This window comes from Panthera tigris, chromosome A1 (genome assembly GCF_018350195.1).
Source record: "Panthera tigris isolate Pti1 chromosome A1, P.tigris_Pti1_mat1.1, whole genome shotgun sequence".
Lineage (NCBI taxonomy): Eukaryota > Metazoa > Chordata > Mammalia > Carnivora > Felidae > Panthera > Panthera tigris.
In genome coordinates, this window is record NC_056660.1 from 22,496,874 (window position 1) to 22,519,552 (window position 22,679).

Below are 22,679 nucleotides of genomic sequence, written 5' to 3' on the forward strand. Positions count from 1 at the left end.
AACAATGATTTGTATCAGTGTCATAGTTTGAGTTACAATTATTCTGAATATGATTATTCCTTATATTCTAAGAGACCTTTCTATAGCTGATGAGAACAAAATTTTACCAGCATTCTCTATTATAAAGCTCTAACTGCTTATAAATAATATCAGATAAAATGTTCTGATGTTAGTCCCTTTGAAATGTGGATTGTATTTGTTTGAGTAAATAGAACCCAAACTAATAAATCAGAAATATCAACATTATTAAATACGATTTCATTCTATTGCTTTGGGGTAGGGGAGAATATTTCTTTATATTTATTTTTAGTGATGGGATAGTTAACTGTGTAATGACTGAACCACAGTCTAGACATACTGCATATCTTTTGTTAGAGCTGCTTCTGCTGTTACTTCTATGTGGTAGAAAGTAGTCATTGTGGAGATGGTTAATTAAGGCAAGAACATTGAGTGCTGTTGCTACCTACTTGGTGGCTGTTGTTGCAGATTTTTTGTTAAAGTCTAGGATAACAAAGCCATATTTGGTTCATCCTTTCATTTTTTTCATTCATTCCTCCTTTTTCTTTCTTTCTTTTTTTTTTTTTTTTCCAGCTTAGCAAATCATACACTCTTCAGTGGAGCTGAGAACTGATAAGTCTGCTGTTCACAGATTTGGAACTTTCCAATCCCAGGGAAAATTTGACCAAGGTCTAAAATTTTATTTTTCCTTATCTAGAGGAGGTCAACTGTAAAATGAAAATTGTCTACTTATTTCCGTATAGATTTAAGAATCTTCATTTATCCTGGGATTACTTTTCCAGACCTCAGCAGGAGGATTACATAAGAGACCATAAGATAGTTTCAGAACAGTTAAAACACCTTTTGGTTTTTATAGCTGTTAACTCTCATGCCTACACCTTAATTCCCTTATCTTCCCTTCACCATATTTGAGCTTAGCTTATTTTCCCTGTTAATTGGAAGTAAAATAATTTTAACCTGCCTAGTTTCATTCCACACACAGGATCCTGATTTTACCACATACTTTTTCCTCAGGGACTGCACAGGACTGAGTCCGTATGGAAGAAGAGCTTTCCCTTTCCTATGGAGAAAGTGGCAAGGTTAGAAAAAACAAACAAACAAAAACATGCCTCTGGAGCATGTATTTTCTGTTGCATGAAACCTATACCAATCATCTGTTGGTCATCCAATAGAAAGATCAGTGAGATAGTACTTGTCTTTGAGGGGCTCACAGTGTAGTTACTCAGATGCAAACATAATTACTGTGGGTACAGAGAATGCCAAAGGGGCTGGCAGAAAACTGTGGGTATTGTCTGAGGGGTAGGGCAGGGTTCCTGAAGATGGTGCCTTTTGAGCTGGATGAGGAGTACAGACCATCCCTACTTTCACAGATAATACCACCCTGCAAGAGGGTCTGAGTTGAGCAATGTTTGCTCCATTCCCAGAGATTTCAGAAAACTATAAAACACCTAATCTTAGATGACATATTCTTAATTCGTCACAGATATTCTTTAACTTATTTATTTTCCACCACAGCTTAACATTACAGTCAACCAGCTTAAGTCTAGTCAGTGTCCAACTGATGTTAGAAGTTTCACACCTTTCAGCATGCACATCATTTTCCATCTTGTGTTAATTTTATTAAATTGACATGATGTCTGTTCTTCGTTAGTAACAATATTAACTGCCACCGTTAACTTTCATTTTCCTGTTTTCTGCTCTTTTTAAATAAATATGGTCAAAACACAATAAAAGATGTAAATAATTATACAAAGCCAGCATAGTGTGCAAAGGTGGCAGAACTTCTAAAACTGAACCATAGTATCACCATGGACGTGTTTGTTGTGAACCCTTGTAGGAAAGTACGAAAGTAGCTTACAAAAGTAATGTATAGAACTTGAGAATGTTATAAAATGCTAATAGAAAAATTCCTAATTTTTCCTGGGAGCAACAGATTTTGTAAAATAGAAGAACAGACTCACAGAATTAGCAATGAAATGACTTTATTACATATAAAGTGTTACATTGCCAGGAAGTCTTCAAAAGGCAAGGTGTTGGTGGGTTTTTTAAAATAACTTGTTTTGTTAGGCATGCCCAATGGGTAATTTTGGTTCTAATGCTATATGCGGTATTTTAAATTTAATTGTGACAACTTAGTAATCGTCTGGAGTCAGGTGAAGTATCATAATCTGTTTGGTTCTTCATATTGTTAGAGAAGCAGAGTTATATCGGTAGCACATACTCAAAAGAATAATAAAATGCTTCTTGGTCTCTAATTTTATGAAGCTTAGTTTCCTTAATTATATTTTTCTTGAGCTAATGTTAAAATTTCACTACTTTGTGTCTCCCAGATAGATGCCAGTGAAAGACAGGGGGGTGAGGGGCTGGATGTGAGCAAAGTAGTAAAGGAAATCTGGCCAGGAAATAGTTATTACCTATAATAATGTTATATGTAGGAAGGAAGATTACCTGGGCCAAATTAGGACTGAATTCTAGGGACACAAGCTAGATGACTTATCTTGTCTACTGCTAAGCTCTCATTTCCTGGCAATGTTTTTGCCCCATTCAGATTTGTCTGTTGCCTGCCTTGGCTCTTGCTCAGCCAGTCCCTTATTTAGCAGGTGGGCACAGAGGTGGTTGGGTGCTTTTTGTAGAGATGGCTGCTGTCATGCAGGGTGGCTGCAGGTCCTATAAGGTGCGCTATATGTGAACCCTATGCTACCTACACTCTTATTATATACACACAGTGTATATATACATATGATACGTGTACATGTTTATAATACATACGGTGTATACAGCTGTATATACTCTTGAGTGTGTTGGAGAGAAAAATGTATTTTTCTTCTGTGAACAAAGATGTTACAGTTCCTTGAGACTGATACTAAATGTTTACCTCAAAAAGTGTAAATGTATGCATTTCGTAAAGTAAGTCATCAGTTCCCCCATGAAATAACTCCCCCAAAAGACTTAGAAAAATGAATTTTTGATGACTAACCTCCAGGAGCCCGTCTGACAGATATTTGAAAGCAATGTATTCACACCTCCTTTGTACCCAGGTTATATTGTAAATATTTGTTTTCTATCGTGAGCTCCTTGAAGGGAGTGATGATGTTTCGTTTTTATATCTTTAGATCCTTGCACTGTATACATGTTCAATGATACTGTCAGACCTGATGTTTTGTTGACCTGTGTCATCCTTTAACAAATGTATGACTGCAGGTGACATCACCCCCCCCCCCCAAACACACACACACACATGAGGCCCAGTGGTTAGTAGAGTCATGGGGGGATGGGGGGTGGGTACTAGAGGTTTTATACAGGTGGGCCATGCTTTGTAGACAAGTGTTTAGGAGCTTGTTGGATTTATAACCTGATTCTAGGCATCTAAGAGACCACTTGATTTTTGTAGCAGGGCAAGTTGCAATCCAGAAATCTGCTTGAAAGGAGAAAATGAGGTAGCAGTGCTTATTTTCTCATCGTATATTGCCATCTGCCCTGTTTATAGAAGGTAACCCACAGTGTGGATTACTGCCCTGTTCAGCAAGGACTTTATGAGACCAGCCAGTGCCCTGTGATTGCAAGCAGTAGGTCTACAAGTGGTATAACTTTATGTGAACTGTTTTCTCTGCAACATGTGGTGTGTGGAAAGCAGTCTTTAGAAGTAAGTGATCTTGGAGGGTTACTTAGTGCTTCTGTGCCTCAGTTTCCTTGCATTTAAAATGAGGATAGCAATATCTATGCCCTACAATTGTGAAGGTTGGAAATAATATATAAGAATTCTTTTAACTCACACATTAGTTCATCTATAAATATTTGAGGTCACATTCCAAATGTTGTTCTTTTTGAAATTTATAGACTTAAATAGGAAAAAAAATAAAATGAAGACCCCATAGAAAATAAGATTCCTTCATGATATATGGACGTGGATAATTTATGTAGAAGCTTAGAATAAAAGCTAACCTAACAAGATTCTGTCCTTAGCTCTGTAGTGGCCTTGGGTGCTGCCCAAAAGAGAATAGAAGACATCCTTCTCCAGACAGGGTCTTAGAACTTGAATGACATCGCGAGGGAAAGTGGCTGGATTTGGCATCAGGGGAGCTCATCTTGGTCAGGTGCTGCCATTAACTCAGGATGGTGCTGTGAGCTGTTATAAGCGCTTACCCTCTGTATTAGTTTCTTAGGGCTGCCTTTGAAAAGTACCACAAACTGGGTGGCTTGAAACAATAGAAATTTATTCTTTTATAGCTCTGGAGACTACAAGTCTGCAGTTAAGGCATCAGCAGAGCCATGCTTTCTGAAGGCTCTAGGGAAGAAGCCTTCCTTACTTCTTCCCAGCTTCTGGTGGCTCCTGGCAATCTTTGGTGTTCCTGGACCTGTAGCTGGATTGCTTCAGTCTCTGCCTCCATGGTTCACATGGGCTTCTTCACTGTGTGTCTTCACATGGTGTGATGCTGAATTTTATGTGTCAGCTTGAGTGGGCCACTGGTGCCCAGATTAAACATTGCTCCTGTGTGTGTCTCTGAGGGTGTTACCTCACAGAAGAGAATAGCGTTTGAATTGTTGAGCTCAGTAAATGGTTTGCCCTCCCTGGTGTGGGTGAGCATCATCCAATCTGAAGGGGCTGAAGAGAACAAAAGATAGAGGAAGGAACAAAAGTAGTGGAACCCTCATGAATGGGATTGGTGCTTTATAAAAGGTGCTTCAGAGAGATCCCTAACCCTTTCACCCTGTGAAGAAACAGGGAGAAGGCAATGGCTATGAAGCAGGAAGGGGGCCCTCATCAGAACATGAGCACTTTGGTGCCTTGATCTTAGATTTCCAACCTGCAGAACTGTGAAAAGTAAACTTTTGTTTTTTATAAGCCACCCAGTCTGGCATGCACTAAGACTCTCCAGTACCTCAGAAGGTGACCTTATTTGGAAATGGGGTCATTGCGATGCATTTAGTTTAGTTACGATGAGGTCATTATGGTAAGCCCTAATCCAGTCTGACTGGTGAGGGGAAATTTGGGCCCAGAGGCAGACATGTATAGAGGGAAGATGATGTAAAGATACAGGGAGAAGATGGCCATCTACAAGCCCAAGACAGAGATCTACATCCTTCCCTTGCAGTCCTCAGGAGGAACTAAACTGGTGGACACTTTGATTTTGAACTTCTAGCCTCCAGAACTGTGAGAAAATAAATTTCTTTTGTGTAAGCCACTCGGTCTGTGGTACTTTGTTATGGCAGCCCTAGCAAATGAATGCACACTTTGTGGGTGTATCTTCCTATCTCCAAACCTGAGTGGGGGGATGAGAGAAGCCGCTAACTGCTTAACTGGTGGTCAGAATGGACCCATGAACTGGCACTTCTGAGTCGTTTCCTTGGTGTCACCTTCAGCATTGTTCTTTTCCAAGGACACTTTTTGTTAAGACTTAGGCATCTGATGAAATAGCAGTGCTGTCTCTCTGTTTTTCCTGCCTTTACAACCAGCCTAGTTTCCAGAGCTACATTTAAGACCTAGCCAACGCTGAAAATACTTGCTAGCCATTCGGCCTCCCAGAAGTCAGTCAGGACGATTCCTGTGGCCTTGAGGAAAATTAGTAGGTGGGATCTGATCCCACCTGGAGTCTCTGTCTCTTGGTGGCTGTGAGAGCAGGACTGAAGCAGTGGGTTTGTAGAGGCATTTCCTGTAGCTATAAAGGGCCTCTCAAAAAGAGAGCCGTCCCTGCCTGAACTGGTGCTGACTCTTCTACAGAATTAAAAGGGGAAGGAAAAAAAAAGTATTTTTTAATTAATAGTCTTAATGTATATATATATGTATTTTTTTTTTTCCTTTTCAGCCAGTACAGGCTACTCTGTCATCTTTGAAGATGTTAGATGTGGGAAAGTGGCCAATTTTCTCCCTTTGTTCTGAGGAAGAACTGCAGTTAATTCGTCAGGCCTGTGTCTTTGGCAGCGCTGGCAATGAAGTTTTATATACTACAGTAAATGATGAGGTAAATTTTGAAGAAAAAATTCAGCCTCTTACCGTAATAGATTCGACGGAGTGGGGCAGAAACTGAGGAATTAAGGTTAAAAAGAAAGCATGAGAGTAGATTCTTACTTGTTACATAATGTTATACAATGAAGCAGTAATTACAGGTTTGTCAGAAATAGAGGTGCTTGAACTAACAGTCGTTTTCCCACAGATTTTTGTGCTTGGCACAAACTGCTGTGGCTGTTTGGGATTAGGTGACGTCCAGAGCACCATTGAACCTCGGAGACTGGATTCTTTAAGTGGCAAAAAAATAGCCTGCCTCAGCTATGGGAGTGGCCCCCATATTGTCCTTGCCACAACAGGTAACCTAGGATCACAGTGTAGAGGTTTAGCCATTGCCTTATTTGTTGAGAAACAAGATTTGGGACCACCCGTTAAATCGAGAACATACTTCTTGATTGGGTAGGAGTTTCCGGCTCTGTCCTGTGAACTTGACTGTGCTTTGGACAATGTGAGATATGAACATGTCTGAGTATCAGAGTAAGGTAATGGAGCAGATGGAATCTAGCAGTTACTGGCACTTTCGATGTGAGAATGACAGTGCTATAAGCCCAGTAAACCCCTTTTGTTTACACTTCATAAGTTTAATTATTTTGCATTAAAATTAACTCACTCTGGACTTTTTGAATTTGAGATCTCTGATCTATGAACTAAGACACTGCAGCTAAGTCCAAGATGTTCTCTGACTCCTAGCACACTGGGATTCTTACCATGAATAATGACTGATGGCTGAAATATAATTACCACGAATAATAGACTAATGGCTGTTTCATGAATTCAGACTAATAAGACATTATAATTAAATCATACCTTAGTCTTTTCTTAAGCGAGGTGTTCATTTCATTAGTATTCTTTGAATTGAAAATAAAGTTTATAAATACTGTGTTGTATACTTATTTCACATAAATTTTAGGGAATTTTGGTTGCCAGTAATAGGCTAGATTATTGGGACCACTTCTTCACTGGAAACAACTAAAAATTCTAGATAAAATATTTAATTTTTTTCCATAAAGGCATCAAAGCACTAACAAGGCAGCGAGGAATTACTGGATCGGATTCAAGAGAAAGTATGAACTAAGGTTAAAGGGGAACTTAAAGCTAGTTTTGCCTTAAGGGCATCTGCTTCCCCCACCTAAATGAGTTGTGGTTTGGTGTACTCACAAGGTGAAGGGGTCATGGGTCAGACATCTAGCCCATTAGGCTAGGAACACCAAGGGCTAGGCTCTGGGGGCAAGAATGGGCCAGCTCTTCCATCTCTAAGGCACTGAACAGAAGAATCCTTGCCTGTGAGAAAAGCAAGGAGGAAAAAAGAAAGAAAGAAAACCTCTCCCTGAAGGGTTGTAATCATGGATTCGTATTCCAATTCACATCAGACTGGTAGTCCAAGAAATCTCAAGCCTTGGATTTATTAAAGAAGTACCTTTAAGTGCCTTAGTGGCATGACAGAAGTTAATGCGGATCCTTTCTAGAGGAAGGCACCTTCATTTCATCCTAGGCCTGAAGAAATATAATGCCATTGCAAAATGAGTTTTCAATGGCAATTAGCAGCACATAGTAAAAGATAACCAGGTACACAAGGGAACAAGGCACCATGAATGAGAACCAGCAAAAAAGATACCAAACACTGAATACTAAGTATCAGCTGTTACCAGGTACAAGATGACTATATTTATTATGTTTGAAAAAATAAAAAACCAGCTTGAAGACCTGCAGAGATCAAAGAGGATTTGAAAAAGAATGAAATACACAATATAATTATCAAAATGAAAACTCCTTGGGCAAGTTTAATAGCAGTTTGGGCATATCAAAAGAGAAAATTAGTAAACTGGAAGATCAGAAGAAATTACCTGGCATGTAGCACCCAGAGATAATATGGTAGAAAATACAAGCACAAGGAGTATATACTGTATGGTTCCATTTATTTACAGTTCAAAAACAGGAAAAACTAAATTCTCTTATTGTGGATTATATATGGGGAGCTGTTGGAGTGATCATAAGGTTATATTTCTTGACCTGAGTGGTGGTACATGGGTGTGTGCTTTATAATTATTTATAAAACTGCATATATATCTTATGAACTTTTCTGAATATATATTATACCACATAAGAAATAATATATAACAAATATTTTAAAAATTAACTTGATCATTTTATAGATAAGAAAATAGGCCCAGGGAAATTAAATGACCTACAGTGTCTTGACTTTCAATCTGATGTTTTTTCCTATTATTCTTAGTAGCATTTCTCTGCTGTTTATTTACAACCTATCTGCCAGCTATTTTAACTCATCCATTTAAATTTCATCTTGTTGCTTTGAGATAGAGTATCTCAAATTTTCCAAGTGTATTCTCTTATGGAATGAGTTTGGTGGGATAGGGAAATCAATTATCATTTGCACATGAATTTTTAGTTTTCATTTGTAGAAGGATGCAATATATATGTTCATATAATGAAGTAGATGTTTTGAAAGCTGGTTTTATTTCTTTTTATTTTCAGAAGGAGAAGTCTTTACCTGGGGTCATAATGCTTACAGCCAGCTGGGCAATGGGACAACTAATCATGGTTTAATGCCCTGTCATATTTCTACTAATTTGTCAAACAAACAAGTCACTGAAGTTGCCTGTGGGTCTTACCATTCTTTGGTGCTAACATCTGATGGAGAGGTGAGAATAGTTAGTGTAAATCTCATTGATTTTTTTCAGTAAGATTATATGGATTGTTACAGCCATCTTGGAAACATGGTCATTTGATTAAAATAACCACCTCCCTCAAATTCAACCTTATTCTTGTTAGCAGTTCATAATCATGGTGGTTACATCATTAAGTGTACCTTTATGTAGTAAGGATTTCTATAACTGCAGAATTTAAAAGGTTGTAATGTTCTTTCTATATTGCTATATACTCAAGGGTTTTATTTGCAAAAAGAAAAGCCCTAAAATGCTGGAAAATATGGCTGAAGCCAAGTAGATATTTTGATAAATATTATATATTTGATGATCATTATTGTTATTTGTACAGATAATACCAATGACCCAATTTTATAAAGTATTGTAAATTTTGTAAGAATGAATTTTACAAAAACTTCTCTATGTTGTGAGAATTTATGGATATCAAGCATTTTGAAAACAAAGATGAGGCATTATGAGTACATGTTAATTTCTAATTGAGATACTTTTTAAGTTAATGTGTTTCATTTATTGATCCCCAGGTATTTGCCTGGGGTTATAATAACTCCGGGCAGGTAGGATCTGGATCAACAGCCAATCAGCCAATCCCTCGAAGAGTCACAGGCTGCTTACAGAATAAAGTAGTTGTGAACATAGCATGTGGGCAGATGTGTTCAATGGCAGTGGTGAACACTGGCGAGGTAAGAAAGTTATTTCATATGTTGTTTAGAAAAAAAACCCATTCGCCTGATCGGTGGCGTGTTTCTCACAGCAGAGAGCTTGCTTGCATGTGTCTTTCGTGGGACTGAGTCTCTGGTTTTCTCTCAGGTCTATGTCTGGGGTTACAATGGAAACGGGCAGCTTGGACTTGGCAGTAGTGGCAACCAGCCAACCCCCTGTAGAATATCGGCTTTGCAAGGCATTCGTGTCCAGCGGGTACGTCCACAGGGGTCTGTGTGTGCCTGGTTTTACGTCTTTCGTGGCAAAGATGCCAATGTACACAGTTTTCTTGGCAGATGAAAAGTTTAGCTGCTTGATGTTTTCTTTATTGAACTAAAAACCAAAGCTCTGTTTCCCTGAGTAAAGTTGTAGATGTTCATCAGGAAATTCTGTTTCTAGGCCACTCTCATACATAGCTGTTGGAATGTAAATTGTTACAATCTTTTCCAAGGAAACTTTGGCAGCATATATCAGGAGCCTTGAAAATATTCATACCCTTTGTTCTGTAATTTTCTTCCAGGGATATTTAAGGAACAAAAAAGAAAGACACAGGATTAGTGGAGAGATATAGCAAAAGAGGAAGGAAGCGAGGGAGGGAGGGAGGATAAAGAGGGAAAGAAAGAAAAGAAAAAAATATCAACTTTAATAAATAAATAATAGATATAGCATAATTTAATCAAATAATAAGTTAGTGATTAAATAAATTATACAAAATCTACATGAATGGAAATGATGCTTACAAAGGATTTTTAATGATATGGAAATAGTGCTATGTGATGTTATATAAAAATGAAGATACAGACATGGTGCATGGAGACATGGCACGTGTTTCTGTACTGTATGTGTGTGTGTGTGTATATATATAGAAAAAAATCCTGATCTTGAGATTACTTTCATATTTATACTTTTTTTATGGTATTTCACATTAAACGTTTTACAAAAAAAAAAAAAGGAAAGTAATTCTTAAAAAATAAAAGTGTATTTCATATTCACTTCACACCCCTTGATCTCTGTGAGCATAATGAATGCCATATGAAAGCTGAATAAACCAGACTCATGTCACTGAAGGAAATCATGTTGATCTTAACGGCCGTTTTGGCCACATGTGGGCTGAGCTAGTTCTGGACTAATATAGGTTACCTCAATGTTGGTCTCTCTGGGCAGGCTGCCTCTTTTTCTTCTTCTTCTTTTTTTTTTTTTTTTTTTTTACATCTTTGATTCTTAACCTATCTCGTGAAAGCATATTTGCAGGCCTAAGTGGATTTGGTTTTCCTCTTTCCAGGTTGCCTGTGGCTATGCGCACACATTAGTGTTAACAGATGAAGGCCAAGTGTATGCTTGGGGTGCAAATTCTTACGGCCAGTTGGGCACTGGCAATAAAAGTAACCAGTCCTATCCTGCACCTGTCGTTGTGGAAAAGGACAGGTAATATGTGCATTTTCAAAACAACTTGCATGTTCTTTAGTGATTAAACAGAACTTGGACGTGATACAGAATTGTGGGGAAACTTACTGCTAATATTAGAATAGTCTTTCACCAGAGCATTCATTCCTCTTTAAAATTGGCTTTTGAACCCTTGGGGAGTTTGTATGTTAAATACTCTACTTTCATTTACCCCTATTTCAGCTACTGTACACAAACAACAAGGACTAAGCCTCCCACAGCTGTTCTACATTATTCCTCTCCCTCACAAATTACCTTTTCCTCCTCCTTGTTTTCTGTTTTACATTAAGAGGAAGTTGATGATGCTTGAGGTGGATTTTCTGTGGCTTAGAAAAACAAAAGTACCTCAGATAGATTATAAAGCCATTCACTCAGCTACGTGTAAAATTTGCCAGTTGAAAGGATAAGACCATCTCATGATTTTAGCTCCCAAGCTATCACTATGAGGCAGAGTATAGTGGTTAGAAAATTAAGACTTAGTTTTGCTCACTTGTTTGCAAGGTTGTGTCAAGTAATTAACATATCCAAAATTTTCTTCCAGTTATCCTACTACTTTTGAAAGCCCTTTGAATGTCTCAAACATGGCCATAGCACTGCCTTTTCACTCTTATCTCTTGACACAGTAGTATAGGACAAAAATATTCATTATTGTGTCTGTTAAACCAGGTTTATAATCATTGTAGGAATGAATACTGCTATTTTCATTTTTATTGTACATACTAATTTTTGTTATATCTGATTTCAAAGTAAGCATATGGATATATAGATTATCTTGCATTTGTATGCAATTCTTTCATATTTTCCTGTTGGAATATTTAACAATAAAAGTGAAGAACCAAATTGTCATTTTCAACCCCCTTGATTTTCATGTGAGTATTATAAACCTGGCTAATTTTGTTTAACCTATGTTAAATAGGTTTTAAAAAAAACCTATTTTTGTTTTTTTCCCCCAAAATCTTAGAATAAGAACCTGGACCTCATAAGGATTGGGGAGAAGGAGAGGGAATGGAGGTCAGGAACTGGTGGGAATGTACTAGATGTGTGCAGCCGTGCCATTGCCACCCCCGTTTAGGTAGTTCAGGGCTCCTCAGTGAAAAGAGAAGGGACAGTCTTGAGGCTTTGAGCAATCACGAAAATGCTTCAGTTTAGCAAATTGGGTCAGTAGGGACATTTAGTATTTAGACAAACAGTAAAGTGTTAAAGGATCAAATAAAGGATCAAATCAAAACATGTTTGTATAGCCCTTTACCATTTTTATGGTGCTGTCACACTTTCTGTAAATTTGAACTCCTCGTCCCTGGACTTGCCAAATCCACTACTGTCTGCCCACCAGCAGCTTGCCCCACATTGCTCTGCTGGTCCCTGGTCGTCCCAGGATGAGCACCAGGTCTTCCCACTCCCATCATGCTAGGCCAGAAAGAGTGTAGGACAGCTTGGGGAAGAAGGAAAAAGAGGCAGAAAAGGAGGGCAGGGGAGTTATGTTGAGTGCCAACTCCTTACGTGGTACTTGAGAGTATTGCTTGTTTATTTTAAAAACTTAAGGTTTTAAAAAAACTAACTTTTTTCAAATTTTGAATTATAAATGCAAAAAAAGTGGAAATAGCTCCACACTTGCACACTCGCTGTTGTCCATGTAGTCATTATTTGGGCTACAGAAATCATGGCTGAATGTTTTGAATGCAATATTCCTACTTTTCTGTTTTCCATGCCTGAATTCGCTGTGGTAACCCCTGAGCTTGCAGGCTCTCCATCACACCAATATTGCGAGGGAGGAATTTGTAAGTCTGCTGGGACTTGTTTTGCACGTACCCACCCTTTTCAGCGACTGAAATTTGCAGATATGTTATGACTTATCTCTCAAGAACTCACTTCTGACTCTTGGGGCCCATTTCGGGGAAGTTTGACTAATTAGAAACAAAAGGATTGAATGTAGGGTGGGGTGGATCTTCAGGTCCTGGTTACCTGTTCACAGAAGTGGAAAGTGAATATCTGTGTACATTGGATCCTTTGCTTAAACGACAACCCAAGGAAAACCTTTTAAAAATTTTTCCCACAGAGATCTATGATGAAGAATGCTAATGACATTTGTTAGCAATTTATGTTCACATAAAAGTAATTTTAACGACTAAAGTAATTCTCTTCTCTCTAACCCAGTCATTCCCAATCTTTCTGAAGTCTCAGTACTTTGATTTACCAGCATTTATCTTTGTTCTTAAAGTTCCATAAAAGCATAGTTGAAGTTAAATTGATTTAAAGCTAACTTTGCCTTGAATTTTTGGGAATTTTGTGACACCTTGATAATTGGTAGTATGTTGGCCTCTTACAAAACCAGGCTTGGGAATCACTGCTCTGGATCTTTTTATTATTACTATTTCTTCTCCATTCTTCTTCTGTCTCACAAATTACCTTTTTTCCTCTCCTCATTGTTTTCTGTTTTATATTCTTCCTCACTCTCTGCTTTTTCATTTCTAGTACTTCACAGCCATTAAGCTGCAGTCGTTGGGGATCATTCCATTGAGGTGACACAAAACTCATTTATTATGAATGTCTAGTACTTTTTTTTTTCATTAAGCATGGCTACAAAATAAAATGTGAAATATGCCAGACATTCTGACAGTAAAGTTTAGCTCAGTTTATAGTCATCGTCTGTTGCATATTAGACTGGAAAATCTGAGCTTCAGAATTTTGCTTCTTGGTATGAATCAGATTTAAGAACAGATGACCTTAGGCAACAGCTGGATGCGTTGGCAGTTGGTTGGGTCCCAAGCTTAGACTTGAAGGTTCCCTCTAAACTTTCTCCACTCTTGTTCCTGTAGCAGCTGCTGCCGTCAGCCAAGCCCGTGCCCCACCCCTGACTTCCCGTGTGCCGCTAGGTGTTCCAGGTAAACTTCACGAGGCCATGTTAAGGGAAGGCCACTGCTCCACAGCCTTCTGCATCTTGACCCCTGTGCTGTGTCTGTTCCAGCCTTCCTCCACCAAGCAGTGTTCCCTTCTCCTGTGAAGGCAAAGGCTACTTCCTTTCCACGGAGGCTAGTAAAGATATTTCAGAAGTGAATGCAGGAATTAAATTATTTTGGTTTTCTGATGTTGGGTAGTTGAGCCCAGAAGGACACTGTTATGTTCCCATCAGTTACATTTTTCATAGAACATCATCAGGGAAGAGAGAGGCTATCTGTGATTTTAAGTGGTTTCCCAGAGTTCCTGCAGCCACTGGTAAACACTTCAGTCACCAGAAGAAACTGGTTTTGAGTGTGCACTCTGCCGTAGCTGATTTCATTTACTCACAAGGCTGTGAAAGGATTGCTACCTGGATTCTGCTCTCCTCACTTTTTTTTTTAAGATGATAAAATAGATGATAAGTGTTTAAGTACCTTGGCCTCCATAGGCTGCTGTCTGGCCCTCAGCCCTGTGCCCTGCCCCTCGCACCAAGCCATGTAAAATGAAGTGTGTTGCTGCCCTCACATTTGGTGTAATGTGCGAGGGTGGGTGGCCTTTTCTTTGAACAGATGCCTTTTCTTTGAACAAACGCATTTATTCCATTTCCTTGCCTTTTCTTTATTGAGAAGGATATGCTTATTGAGAAGCCAAATAGGATTGGCAATATTCCCTGTGTGGGCAAGGAAGATTCTTTTGTAAAAAGCACATATTAGAGGTTTGGGCCCATTCACTGACTTGACCATGCAAATAGGGAAGGTCTCACTGTCTGAATTGATCATTGGAAATATAGTCTCTGTGTGAGGGAGGCTTTGTCACTTAAAATGCCAAGAAGTAGTAAACCTGTTAAGCCTCTACTGCTGGCTACACTTTGTACACCAGACTCTGTGCTTGGTGTTTAACATTTTATCATTTAATTTGTATGTACTGGCTTGCAATGTGATGGAACAGAGGCTTGGGAACATTTACACCGTCACACAGCCCAGTGGTAGAGCTAGGATGTGGCCCTCGGTGTGTTTGACCCCAGCATCCAGGCTCTCCACCGTGGTACAGCATAGCTTCTTGTGTAGTACTCCCATCTTCAAGAGCTAAGAGCTGCCCTTGAATGAATCCCCGAAATGATTGGGACCGCACATGAAAACAGTACACCTCAGCCTTCTGAGGCAAGCCACCACGGCAGTGTTCAGCTTGCATGATGACCATCTTCCCTCCTTGCCTGGGAAACGACCGATTAAAACAGGCAGTGGAGGGATGTCTCCACCCTCCAATTGCTAGGCTGTCAATGGGGTCTTCCCATCCCTCAGTCGCTCTGTGTTGTTCTGTCCTTCCCAGTTAGTCAATAAAATAACCTAAAAATTGTGCTTAATCAGACACCTTACTGGGGAGAGAAAGACACTTGGGGAGAGAGAAATAAGCCAGTGATTTAGCCTGCCAGGAACTTGTAATCTAGCAGAGTAGGTGAGACATACCTCCCTGAGAAGTTAAGGGCCAGGCTGGAGTGGTGTGGATGGGATGAATGGCAAGAGTGCACGTGAGCAAGAGACCTCTTCCTCTGGGGCCATTTGAGCTGAGCCTTGGAAGATGGGCAGGATTTCTAAGGCAGAGAGAAAGGAAAGAGCATTCCTGCACAAGGACTTTGTGAGGAAAAATGTTGAGGGGCAGTGAGTACATCTGTTTGTTGGAACATAGGGTATGTAGGTAAATGTGATTTGAAAGAGGATTGGATACAGGCGCAAGACAAATTATGGAAGGTCTTGATGTCACACATCTGGATTTTATCTTGTGGGAAGCCACGGAAGGTTTGAGAGTACCGACGAGGATGCTGTTTTCAGAGGATTGTTAACCTGCCAGCCTTGTGTGATTTGGATCGGAAAAGAGAGTCTTAAGGCATGGAGACCACGGAGGCTGTTGCTTTGGAGTCAGATATGGGCTGTGCCTGGCCTAGTGGCAGATGGGAGAAATTAACAAAGAGAGAATCTATGTTATTTGTCAATTGGATATTCTGAAAAAAGTGAGGAGGGAGAAGTCAAAGATGACTCTGAAGCTCTGAGCCTAAGTCACTGAGGATCTTGGTGCCACTGCCTGCTGTGGGCAAAATCAAGATGGCAACCTCACTTTGGGTAAAATAGTTTACTCTCTTTTGTGAATCTGTACAGTGGCTTATTCTTAGAGAAAGTTAATTATTTCTAAATCAACAAAAACAGGGCTATTAGGAAGTATTCTGAGAACTACCTCCCTGGCAATTGTGAACTTAACAGAAAACTGCTCTCTTGGGCTCTCAAAGATAGAGTCCTGTGAGTTAGAACTACTGACCTTACTGTTTGCAGTGTGAATTGGGGTGGCCCACAGCATGCTGCATCTAACACTAAAATCGGTAAAGTTTTAATGAAAATATTTCTTGATACTGGATCAAGACCTGGGTTAAGTAGCCCAAGTCTTTATCACTGTTTTGTTTGTTTTGGCCTTTACCCTTGGATTGTTTTTGCATTTCACCACGGGACAGTATATATTTTTGTAGGCCTACGGGCTGGAAGTAGTAACAGGTAGATCTTTATGAGTTGTGCCATTGAAGGATAGCTTAAACCTAAATAACTGTTTCGTGCCTGAAAATCTAGATTAAGTCTCGTTTTGTTTTTTAAATCCGTTAAAGTTAAGGGAAGGAGAAATCAACTTGTTTCTTCTCCTGTTTGCCACGTTCACTTGGCATTTATTTGTGAACCTAGAATTATAGAGATTGCGGCCTGCCACTCGGCCCACACTTCGGCTGCCAAGACCCAGGGCGGGCACGTGTACATGTGGGGCCAGTGCCGGGGCCAGTCCGTGATCCTGCCTCACCTCACGCACTTCTCCTGCACCGACGACGTGTTCGCCTGCTTCGCCACTCCTGCTGTCTCTTGGCGCCTCCTGTCCGTGGGTGAGTGGTCTCTGCCCATTTGGGTGAAAACTAGCAAGACAACCCCGGTGATAGTAAAAGGACTTTTTAGGTGCAGAATCATATATTTTCTCGCTAATGGGCTCCTGTGAAAGGAAACTGATTTGATGGATTAATTTTTCTTGAAAGTATCAGAAACCAGGATCACATACTAAATTAAAAGCTATTTCATTTGACTGCTTTTTAGTGTTCCTGAAAAACTATTCTCTTTTATTTTTAGCTAGTCTATTTACTCAAACATTCAAAAATTTCATTGAGGGGGCGGTTTGGGACTTTTTAGTTGTTCTGTCAGGTTTACAAGGAGATGTGTGTGAGGCTCTTACCCTTAATGATTACAGAGACGTGAAAATCTGTATTTAGGGGAAAGAAAGCACCACTCAGCCATTTATTTCGGGTATTTTCCTGAGTGTCACAAGAGCGATGTTGTATTCTGGCCTGCATTTCTACTGTGTCTGTCCTTAAGCCTGAAACATTGGTGTTCCTCTGTAGAACCTGATGACCACCTGACAGTGGCAGAATCGCTCAAGAGGGAATTTGACAACCCCAGTACAGCAGACCTGAAATTCCTGGTGGACGGAAAGTACATTTATGCACATAAAGTCCTTCTCAAAATTAGGTAAGGAGTCATTTACGTTGAGACTTGAGATAAACATGATTTTCTAAGTGTTCACAGAACTAGAGGAGGCACTTCAGTAGTTATGAAAATAACGTAAGGCTGATTTCACCCTTGCGAGCGTGCAGTGCAGCCGGGGAAACACAGGACACAGGAAACGAGAACCACCGGGGCCTGTGGGGGAGAGAGTAAACGGCTACGGGCTTCCTTAGACACTTTGCGGGTGGTCTGTCCAGCCCGGCGTCAGAGCGGCTGGCTGCCACCTGGGCTTCCTGCCCAGGACCCGAGCTTCGTCGCTTTCCTTGTCAGTTGTGGGACAGTGAACTTTTAGATGCTTGGGAAAAAGAGAAGGTAAGGCTTTTGCAAGGCAGCAAGGTCTGGGGTAAAATTAACACCGAGATTTTAAAATTCAGATTTATTGAGGCATCATTTTTGAGCAACGAGCTGCATCCATTTGAAGTGTGCAGTTTGAGGAGCTTTGACATATATTTATGCTGTGAAACCACGGCCCTATATCAAGACATAGAACATTCCTGTCATCCCTCAAAGGTCCCTCATGCATCAGCCCTGGGGCAAGCACTGATTTTCTTTCAGTCACTATAGATTCGTTAGCATTTTCTAGAAATTTATGTTAATGGAATCATATAGTCTGTATTCTTTTGTGCCTGGCTTCCTTCTCTTAGCATAATGATTTTAAAAACCATCATATTGTTGTGTAACAGATATTTAAATCCTGCTACAATGAATCACAAACTCAGTATGGCATTTTAGTCTCAAGTACGCCTCTTTGGTTGTGCTGTCCAACATTCCTTCACTCCTACTATAGCCCCTAAACCTTCATAAAAGAGACAGGGGCATTAGTTTGCTAGGGCAGCTGTAACAAAGTGCCATACACTGAGTGGCTTCAACAACAGCTCTGGAGGCAGAAGTCCAAGATCAAGGTATTGGCGGGATGCGTTCCTCCCAAGGGAGAATTCATGCCTCTCTCCCAGCTTCTGGTGGCTTGCTGGCAATCTTCGGCATTCCTTAGCTTGGGGCATGATTGACCACTCCAGTCTTTACGTGGGGTTCTCCCTGTGTGCATGTCTGCATCCAAATTCCCCATTTTTATAAGGACACCCGTCATCTTGGATTAATGTCCACCCTGATGACCTCATTTTAACTTGATCACCTCTGTAAAGATCCTTTCTCCAATTATTGTTATATTCTAAGGTTAGGGCACCAGCATATGAATTTTGGGTGGAGGGGCACAATTCAACCCATAGCAGGAGGTAAAGAAACAAAATGACTCAGTTTATGAAAAGAAACCCACCCAATTTCCATAAATGCCGCGCTGCGCACGGGGTGCGGAAATGACATCTCGGAGTCAGCTCCGCTACATCCGGTTTCCATCTGCAGCCTCGTCCAGTAAGTGGTGGTCACTACACTTCCAGCCAGCAGAGGAAGCGAGGGACCAGGATGGGGACACAGAGGTGTGCAGTGTGAGGAGAATCCTGTGCCACGCCGTGTTTCCTTTCTCCTTGTCAGTTCCCCTTGAAGCCCCACAAGGATGTGTCCCTCAGGAGGGTCGTCTGCTCTCGCCCAGAAGCTAGGACCTCACATGCTCTTTCTTCCTTCATTCAGGTGTGAGCATTTTCGTTCTTCATTGGAAGACAACGAGGATGATATCGTAGAAATGAGTGAGTTTTCGTATCCTGTTTACCGAGCCTTCCTGGAATACCTGTATACAGACAGCATCAGCCTTTCCCCCGAGGAGGCAGTAGGTAATTGCCACCACGCTCTCCCAAGAGACGGGCACGATGCTGAGTAACGCGCAGGGTGGAAGTGGCCGTGAGGGCGATCGCACACACAGTTCTCTCTGTGTCCAACCCACACTCTTTTCCCTGGTTACTGCTTCATACAGAGGGTGACTTGGTGGATCTCAAACCGTCAGACTGTGGAGCGGGTGCCATTCTTCCGTAACTGCCGTATGTAAGGAATGCGCATGACTGTTCGGCAGCCACATCTGCCGCCCCTGAGATGTCTACGTTAGAAAGAAGATGAAATGCACGTAGTAGTAATAAGCCCTGTGGTCTCCATAACCGGGAATTGCCCTCTAGACGGCTTTGGGACAGAACGCTGTGGGACTTCTGGGGCCTTCTGTCCTGAAGGTAGTGTGGGGCGTTCACTGCGCCTCAGGGGTACGGACAGTAAAAAAAAAAAAAAAAAAAAGCCACATAGATCAAACGGGCACAGAGTAACAGACATACTACATTTCAGTTCACAGCTGTTGGCAATATTGTTAGCTGGTGGCAAAGAGAATTAAGGAATTCTGTAAGGAACTAAAGAAACAGCTCAGCCTTCAGATTTTTAAATTAAATATTCCTTTTACATGTATAAATCCAGTATCGGTTTTTAGCAGATCAGCATTTAATTTTCGTCAGGTAAACAAAAATCTGATTTCTGGAGTTGTACAGTTTTCCTCCCTTTCTTCCACAAATGATTTAGTGCCTATGCCCAGCATGTGCCACAGCTCCTCTCAGTGTCTGTGCAGGAGACGGACCAGGGCCTTGCCCCTGGGGGCTTGTGTTCAGATGAGGGAGACCAGCCCTAAACAAGCAAATATGGAAGGCCTCCGTGAGGAAGTACAGGGAGCAGAGAGCGGGGGGAAGCAAGAGGGAACAGCCACGCAGATGCCCGAGGGAAGAGCCTTCTGGGAAACAGTGAGTGCAGAGGTCTGAGACAGGCACAGATTTGTGGAGGAAGAGGAAGGCCAGGGCAGGTGGAGTGAAGTGAGACTCAGTGCGGTAAGAATTAGGTCAGGCAACGGGATGTGGGCAAGAGCATGACTACCCTTGGGGGCCACGGTGAAGAGCTTGAGTTTTAATCTTGGTGTGGTGGAAAGCCTTGGAAGGTTTTGAGCGTGAGGCTTGTGTTATTTAGGATTTGCTTTAACAACAACATTTTAAAAACTGTGGTTTAAAGGAGACAGTGCAGGGCATCCCTGCGTGTGGCCCCTGTGCTCATAGTCCAGGACCGCGTTTGCATTACTGGCAAGATGGAGGAAGGGACGATGACGAAGGGGCAAAGGGAAAATCCTAGTGTCTCTTAAGGAAGGGTCCTGGAAGTGCTACATGAGAGGCTGGGGGAAGTGGTAGAGGAAGAAAGGGAGAACAGGTCTGTGTGCTGGTGGGGCTGAGGCACAGCTTCCATGACAGGAGTGATGTGTTTTAAAAGATAGTAATTATGACGGTTCAGGTATAAGGTGATGACGATACCCTGGATTAGGGTGGCACAGCGGCAGAGGTGTTGAAACAGATCCTATTCTGGATGTATTTTAAAAATGGGGCTGATGGCACGTTGGGGTGTGCGGAAAACAGAAGTCACGACTGCTCTAAGCTGTTTGGCTGAGTCGGTGGGTTCGTGGAAGTAGCATTCAAGACGATGAGGAAGATGGAGAGCAACAGGTTTTGCCCTTGAGTGTGAGAAGGCAAAGGAGTTTTGAGTTGCTTACTAGACATCTGCACTGGAAGGGCAGGCCTACCATCTTTCTATACCCACTGCCAGCTACACCCTGCATCACAAGGGATGTGTGGGCACGCCAGCCTGCATGGCCAAGCTCCATTCACCTAGGCCACCGCCGGGGCTGGGCATCTGCACATTGGTGGCATGGTCGGGAAGGGAGCAAATGTCCACATAAGTGGCCTCAGGGCCAACTAGGTAGGGAATTCCAGAGTCCCCGGTAACCAAAGTGTGGTTTAGGAGTGGATGCCTGGCTCTTGGCCACTGTGGTGAGGACTGTGCCTGGAGGAGGTGCAGATCTGGGCTGTTTTGAGCAGGGGCTCAGGGCAGGATCTTCTCTGAGGGCAGCTCAGGAGAACACATTTATGTGATTCTGCAGTTTGGAGTGTGGACTAGAGATAGGAATTTGGGGTTGCCAAGAACTGACCGAAAACAAATGAGCCATCACAGGTCTCAAGATTTCAGAAGATTTCAGTATCCTTCACTGGGCCATGGGCCTTGCCACTGTAATTTTGATAGTATTGGTCAGGTTACGATGAAAACAAGTTTGCACCCGGCCCTCCTACATACGCAAGACGCAGTGGCAGATGGATGCAAAAACGGTTGATGTTTTAAGATTGATGAAATCCCACCTCTTTGTCTCTTAGGCCCCTGGGAAGCACTTTGCAGGTTAGCTTGATGTAGATGTGATGATTTTCTGGCAGAGGATTCAGCTAACCTTTTGATCAGATGACAACCCAGACTGGAGGTAGAGCTAGTGAGTGTACCTCTCTGAGCGTGGGGCGTACTGGTCTCGGGATGCCTCATCCTGTTCATGCCAGGGCAGGAGGCCTCGCACAGTGTTTCTAGCCAAGCCTTGTATCCAGACACAGCTCCTTTCATAAGTATTTTCACAAAGTGTTTCTAGCATTCTGTATGCTAATTAACAAATCCCCTGATGGAGATTTAGATAGCCATATCCTTAACTTACATGTGTTAATCACTCCGTCGTGAATTATGTGAAAGTAGTTGACAGATAATATAACGGCACTCATCAATATTTACAGGTGGTATTTTAAACTGAGGGGCAGGGTTGGTGCTGGAAGTCACTTAGGGAAATAAGTGAAATTAGAATCTGAGGATTGAACCCTGGGGCACTCAAAACATTTGGAAGTTAGGAAGAACGGCCGAGCCAAGAGACTGAAGAGGATTACGGAGAAGAAAAACATAAGTAACACAGAGTTTCAAGAAGAGAAGCATCACCAACCACGTCAAATTCTGTGTAAATGTTGAGTAGGACAAACCAGACAACAGCCCCTTGGATTTGGCTCCATGGAAGCATTCGTGACATCCGGGAGTGGAGGGGATGGGATTCTGCTGGAATGGCTTAGCGGGAGAAGGGGAAGGGAGAAAATGGAGACAGCAAACAGAGAGGATGTTCCCCAGGTTTACAGAGAAATGGGGGAGACTGATGAGAGACGGACACGTGTCCATGTGCTGATGGAAATGACCCAGGAGAATAAGTGACAGTGCGGGGTCGGCCTTTACAGGAGAAATATGAAAGGCATTTTCACGGTGTGTCTGCTTTTCCACAGCTACTTGTTTGTGTATTGTATTTGCTCAGTTCCCACATCAACAATCATTGCTTGAAGGGTTGAGTGAGTTTAATGGGGATGCTTCTAATCACTCCCCCTAATAAACATCTCTTCCTGCCAGGATTGCTGGATTTGGCTACCTTTTATAGAGAAAATCGTTTGAAAAAGCTCTGCCAACAAACTATCAAGCAAGGAATCTGTGAGGAGAATGCCATTGCCCTGCTTTCAGCTGCTGTGAAGTATGATGCTCAGGTAAGAAAAGCACCCTTTCAACTAG

At 41.6% G+C, this 22,679-nt stretch overlaps 1 protein-coding gene across 8 annotated transcripts in view; it reads left to right on the forward strand.

Moving 5' to 3' along the window:
* RCBTB2 (RCC1 and BTB domain containing protein 2) overlaps positions 1 to 22,679 on the forward strand; it is a 49,759-nt gene that overhangs the window by 23,155 nt on the left and 3,925 nt on the right. For 3 of the 8 annotated variants that reach the window (XM_042969293.1, XM_042969356.1, XM_015538992.2), the window contains exons 3-15: positions 592 to 687; positions 1,033 to 1,097; positions 5,823 to 5,978; positions 6,171 to 6,321; positions 8,516 to 8,682; positions 9,228 to 9,386; positions 9,514 to 9,621; positions 10,688 to 10,830; positions 13,665 to 13,730; positions 16,506 to 16,696; positions 17,204 to 17,330; positions 18,951 to 19,090; positions 22,524 to 22,654. In XM_042969293.1, the coding sequence (XP_042825227.1) occupies positions 1,056 to 1,097; positions 5,823 to 5,978; positions 6,171 to 6,321; positions 8,516 to 8,682; positions 9,228 to 9,386; positions 9,514 to 9,621; positions 10,688 to 10,830; positions 13,665 to 13,730; positions 16,506 to 16,696; positions 17,204 to 17,330; positions 18,951 to 19,090; positions 22,524 to 22,654 (1,581 nt within the window). In that variant the 5' untranslated portion in view covers positions 592 to 687; positions 1,033 to 1,055. Of the gene's footprint in view, positions 1 to 591; positions 688 to 1,032; positions 1,098 to 5,822; positions 5,979 to 6,170; positions 6,322 to 8,515; positions 8,683 to 9,227; positions 9,387 to 9,513; positions 9,622 to 10,687; positions 10,831 to 13,664; positions 13,731 to 16,505; positions 16,697 to 17,203; positions 17,331 to 18,950; positions 19,091 to 22,523; positions 22,655 to 22,679 lie in introns of those variants that run through there. The other 5 variants (XM_042969488.1, XM_042969612.1, XM_042969556.1 and 2 more) reach the window with 5 other exon arrangements.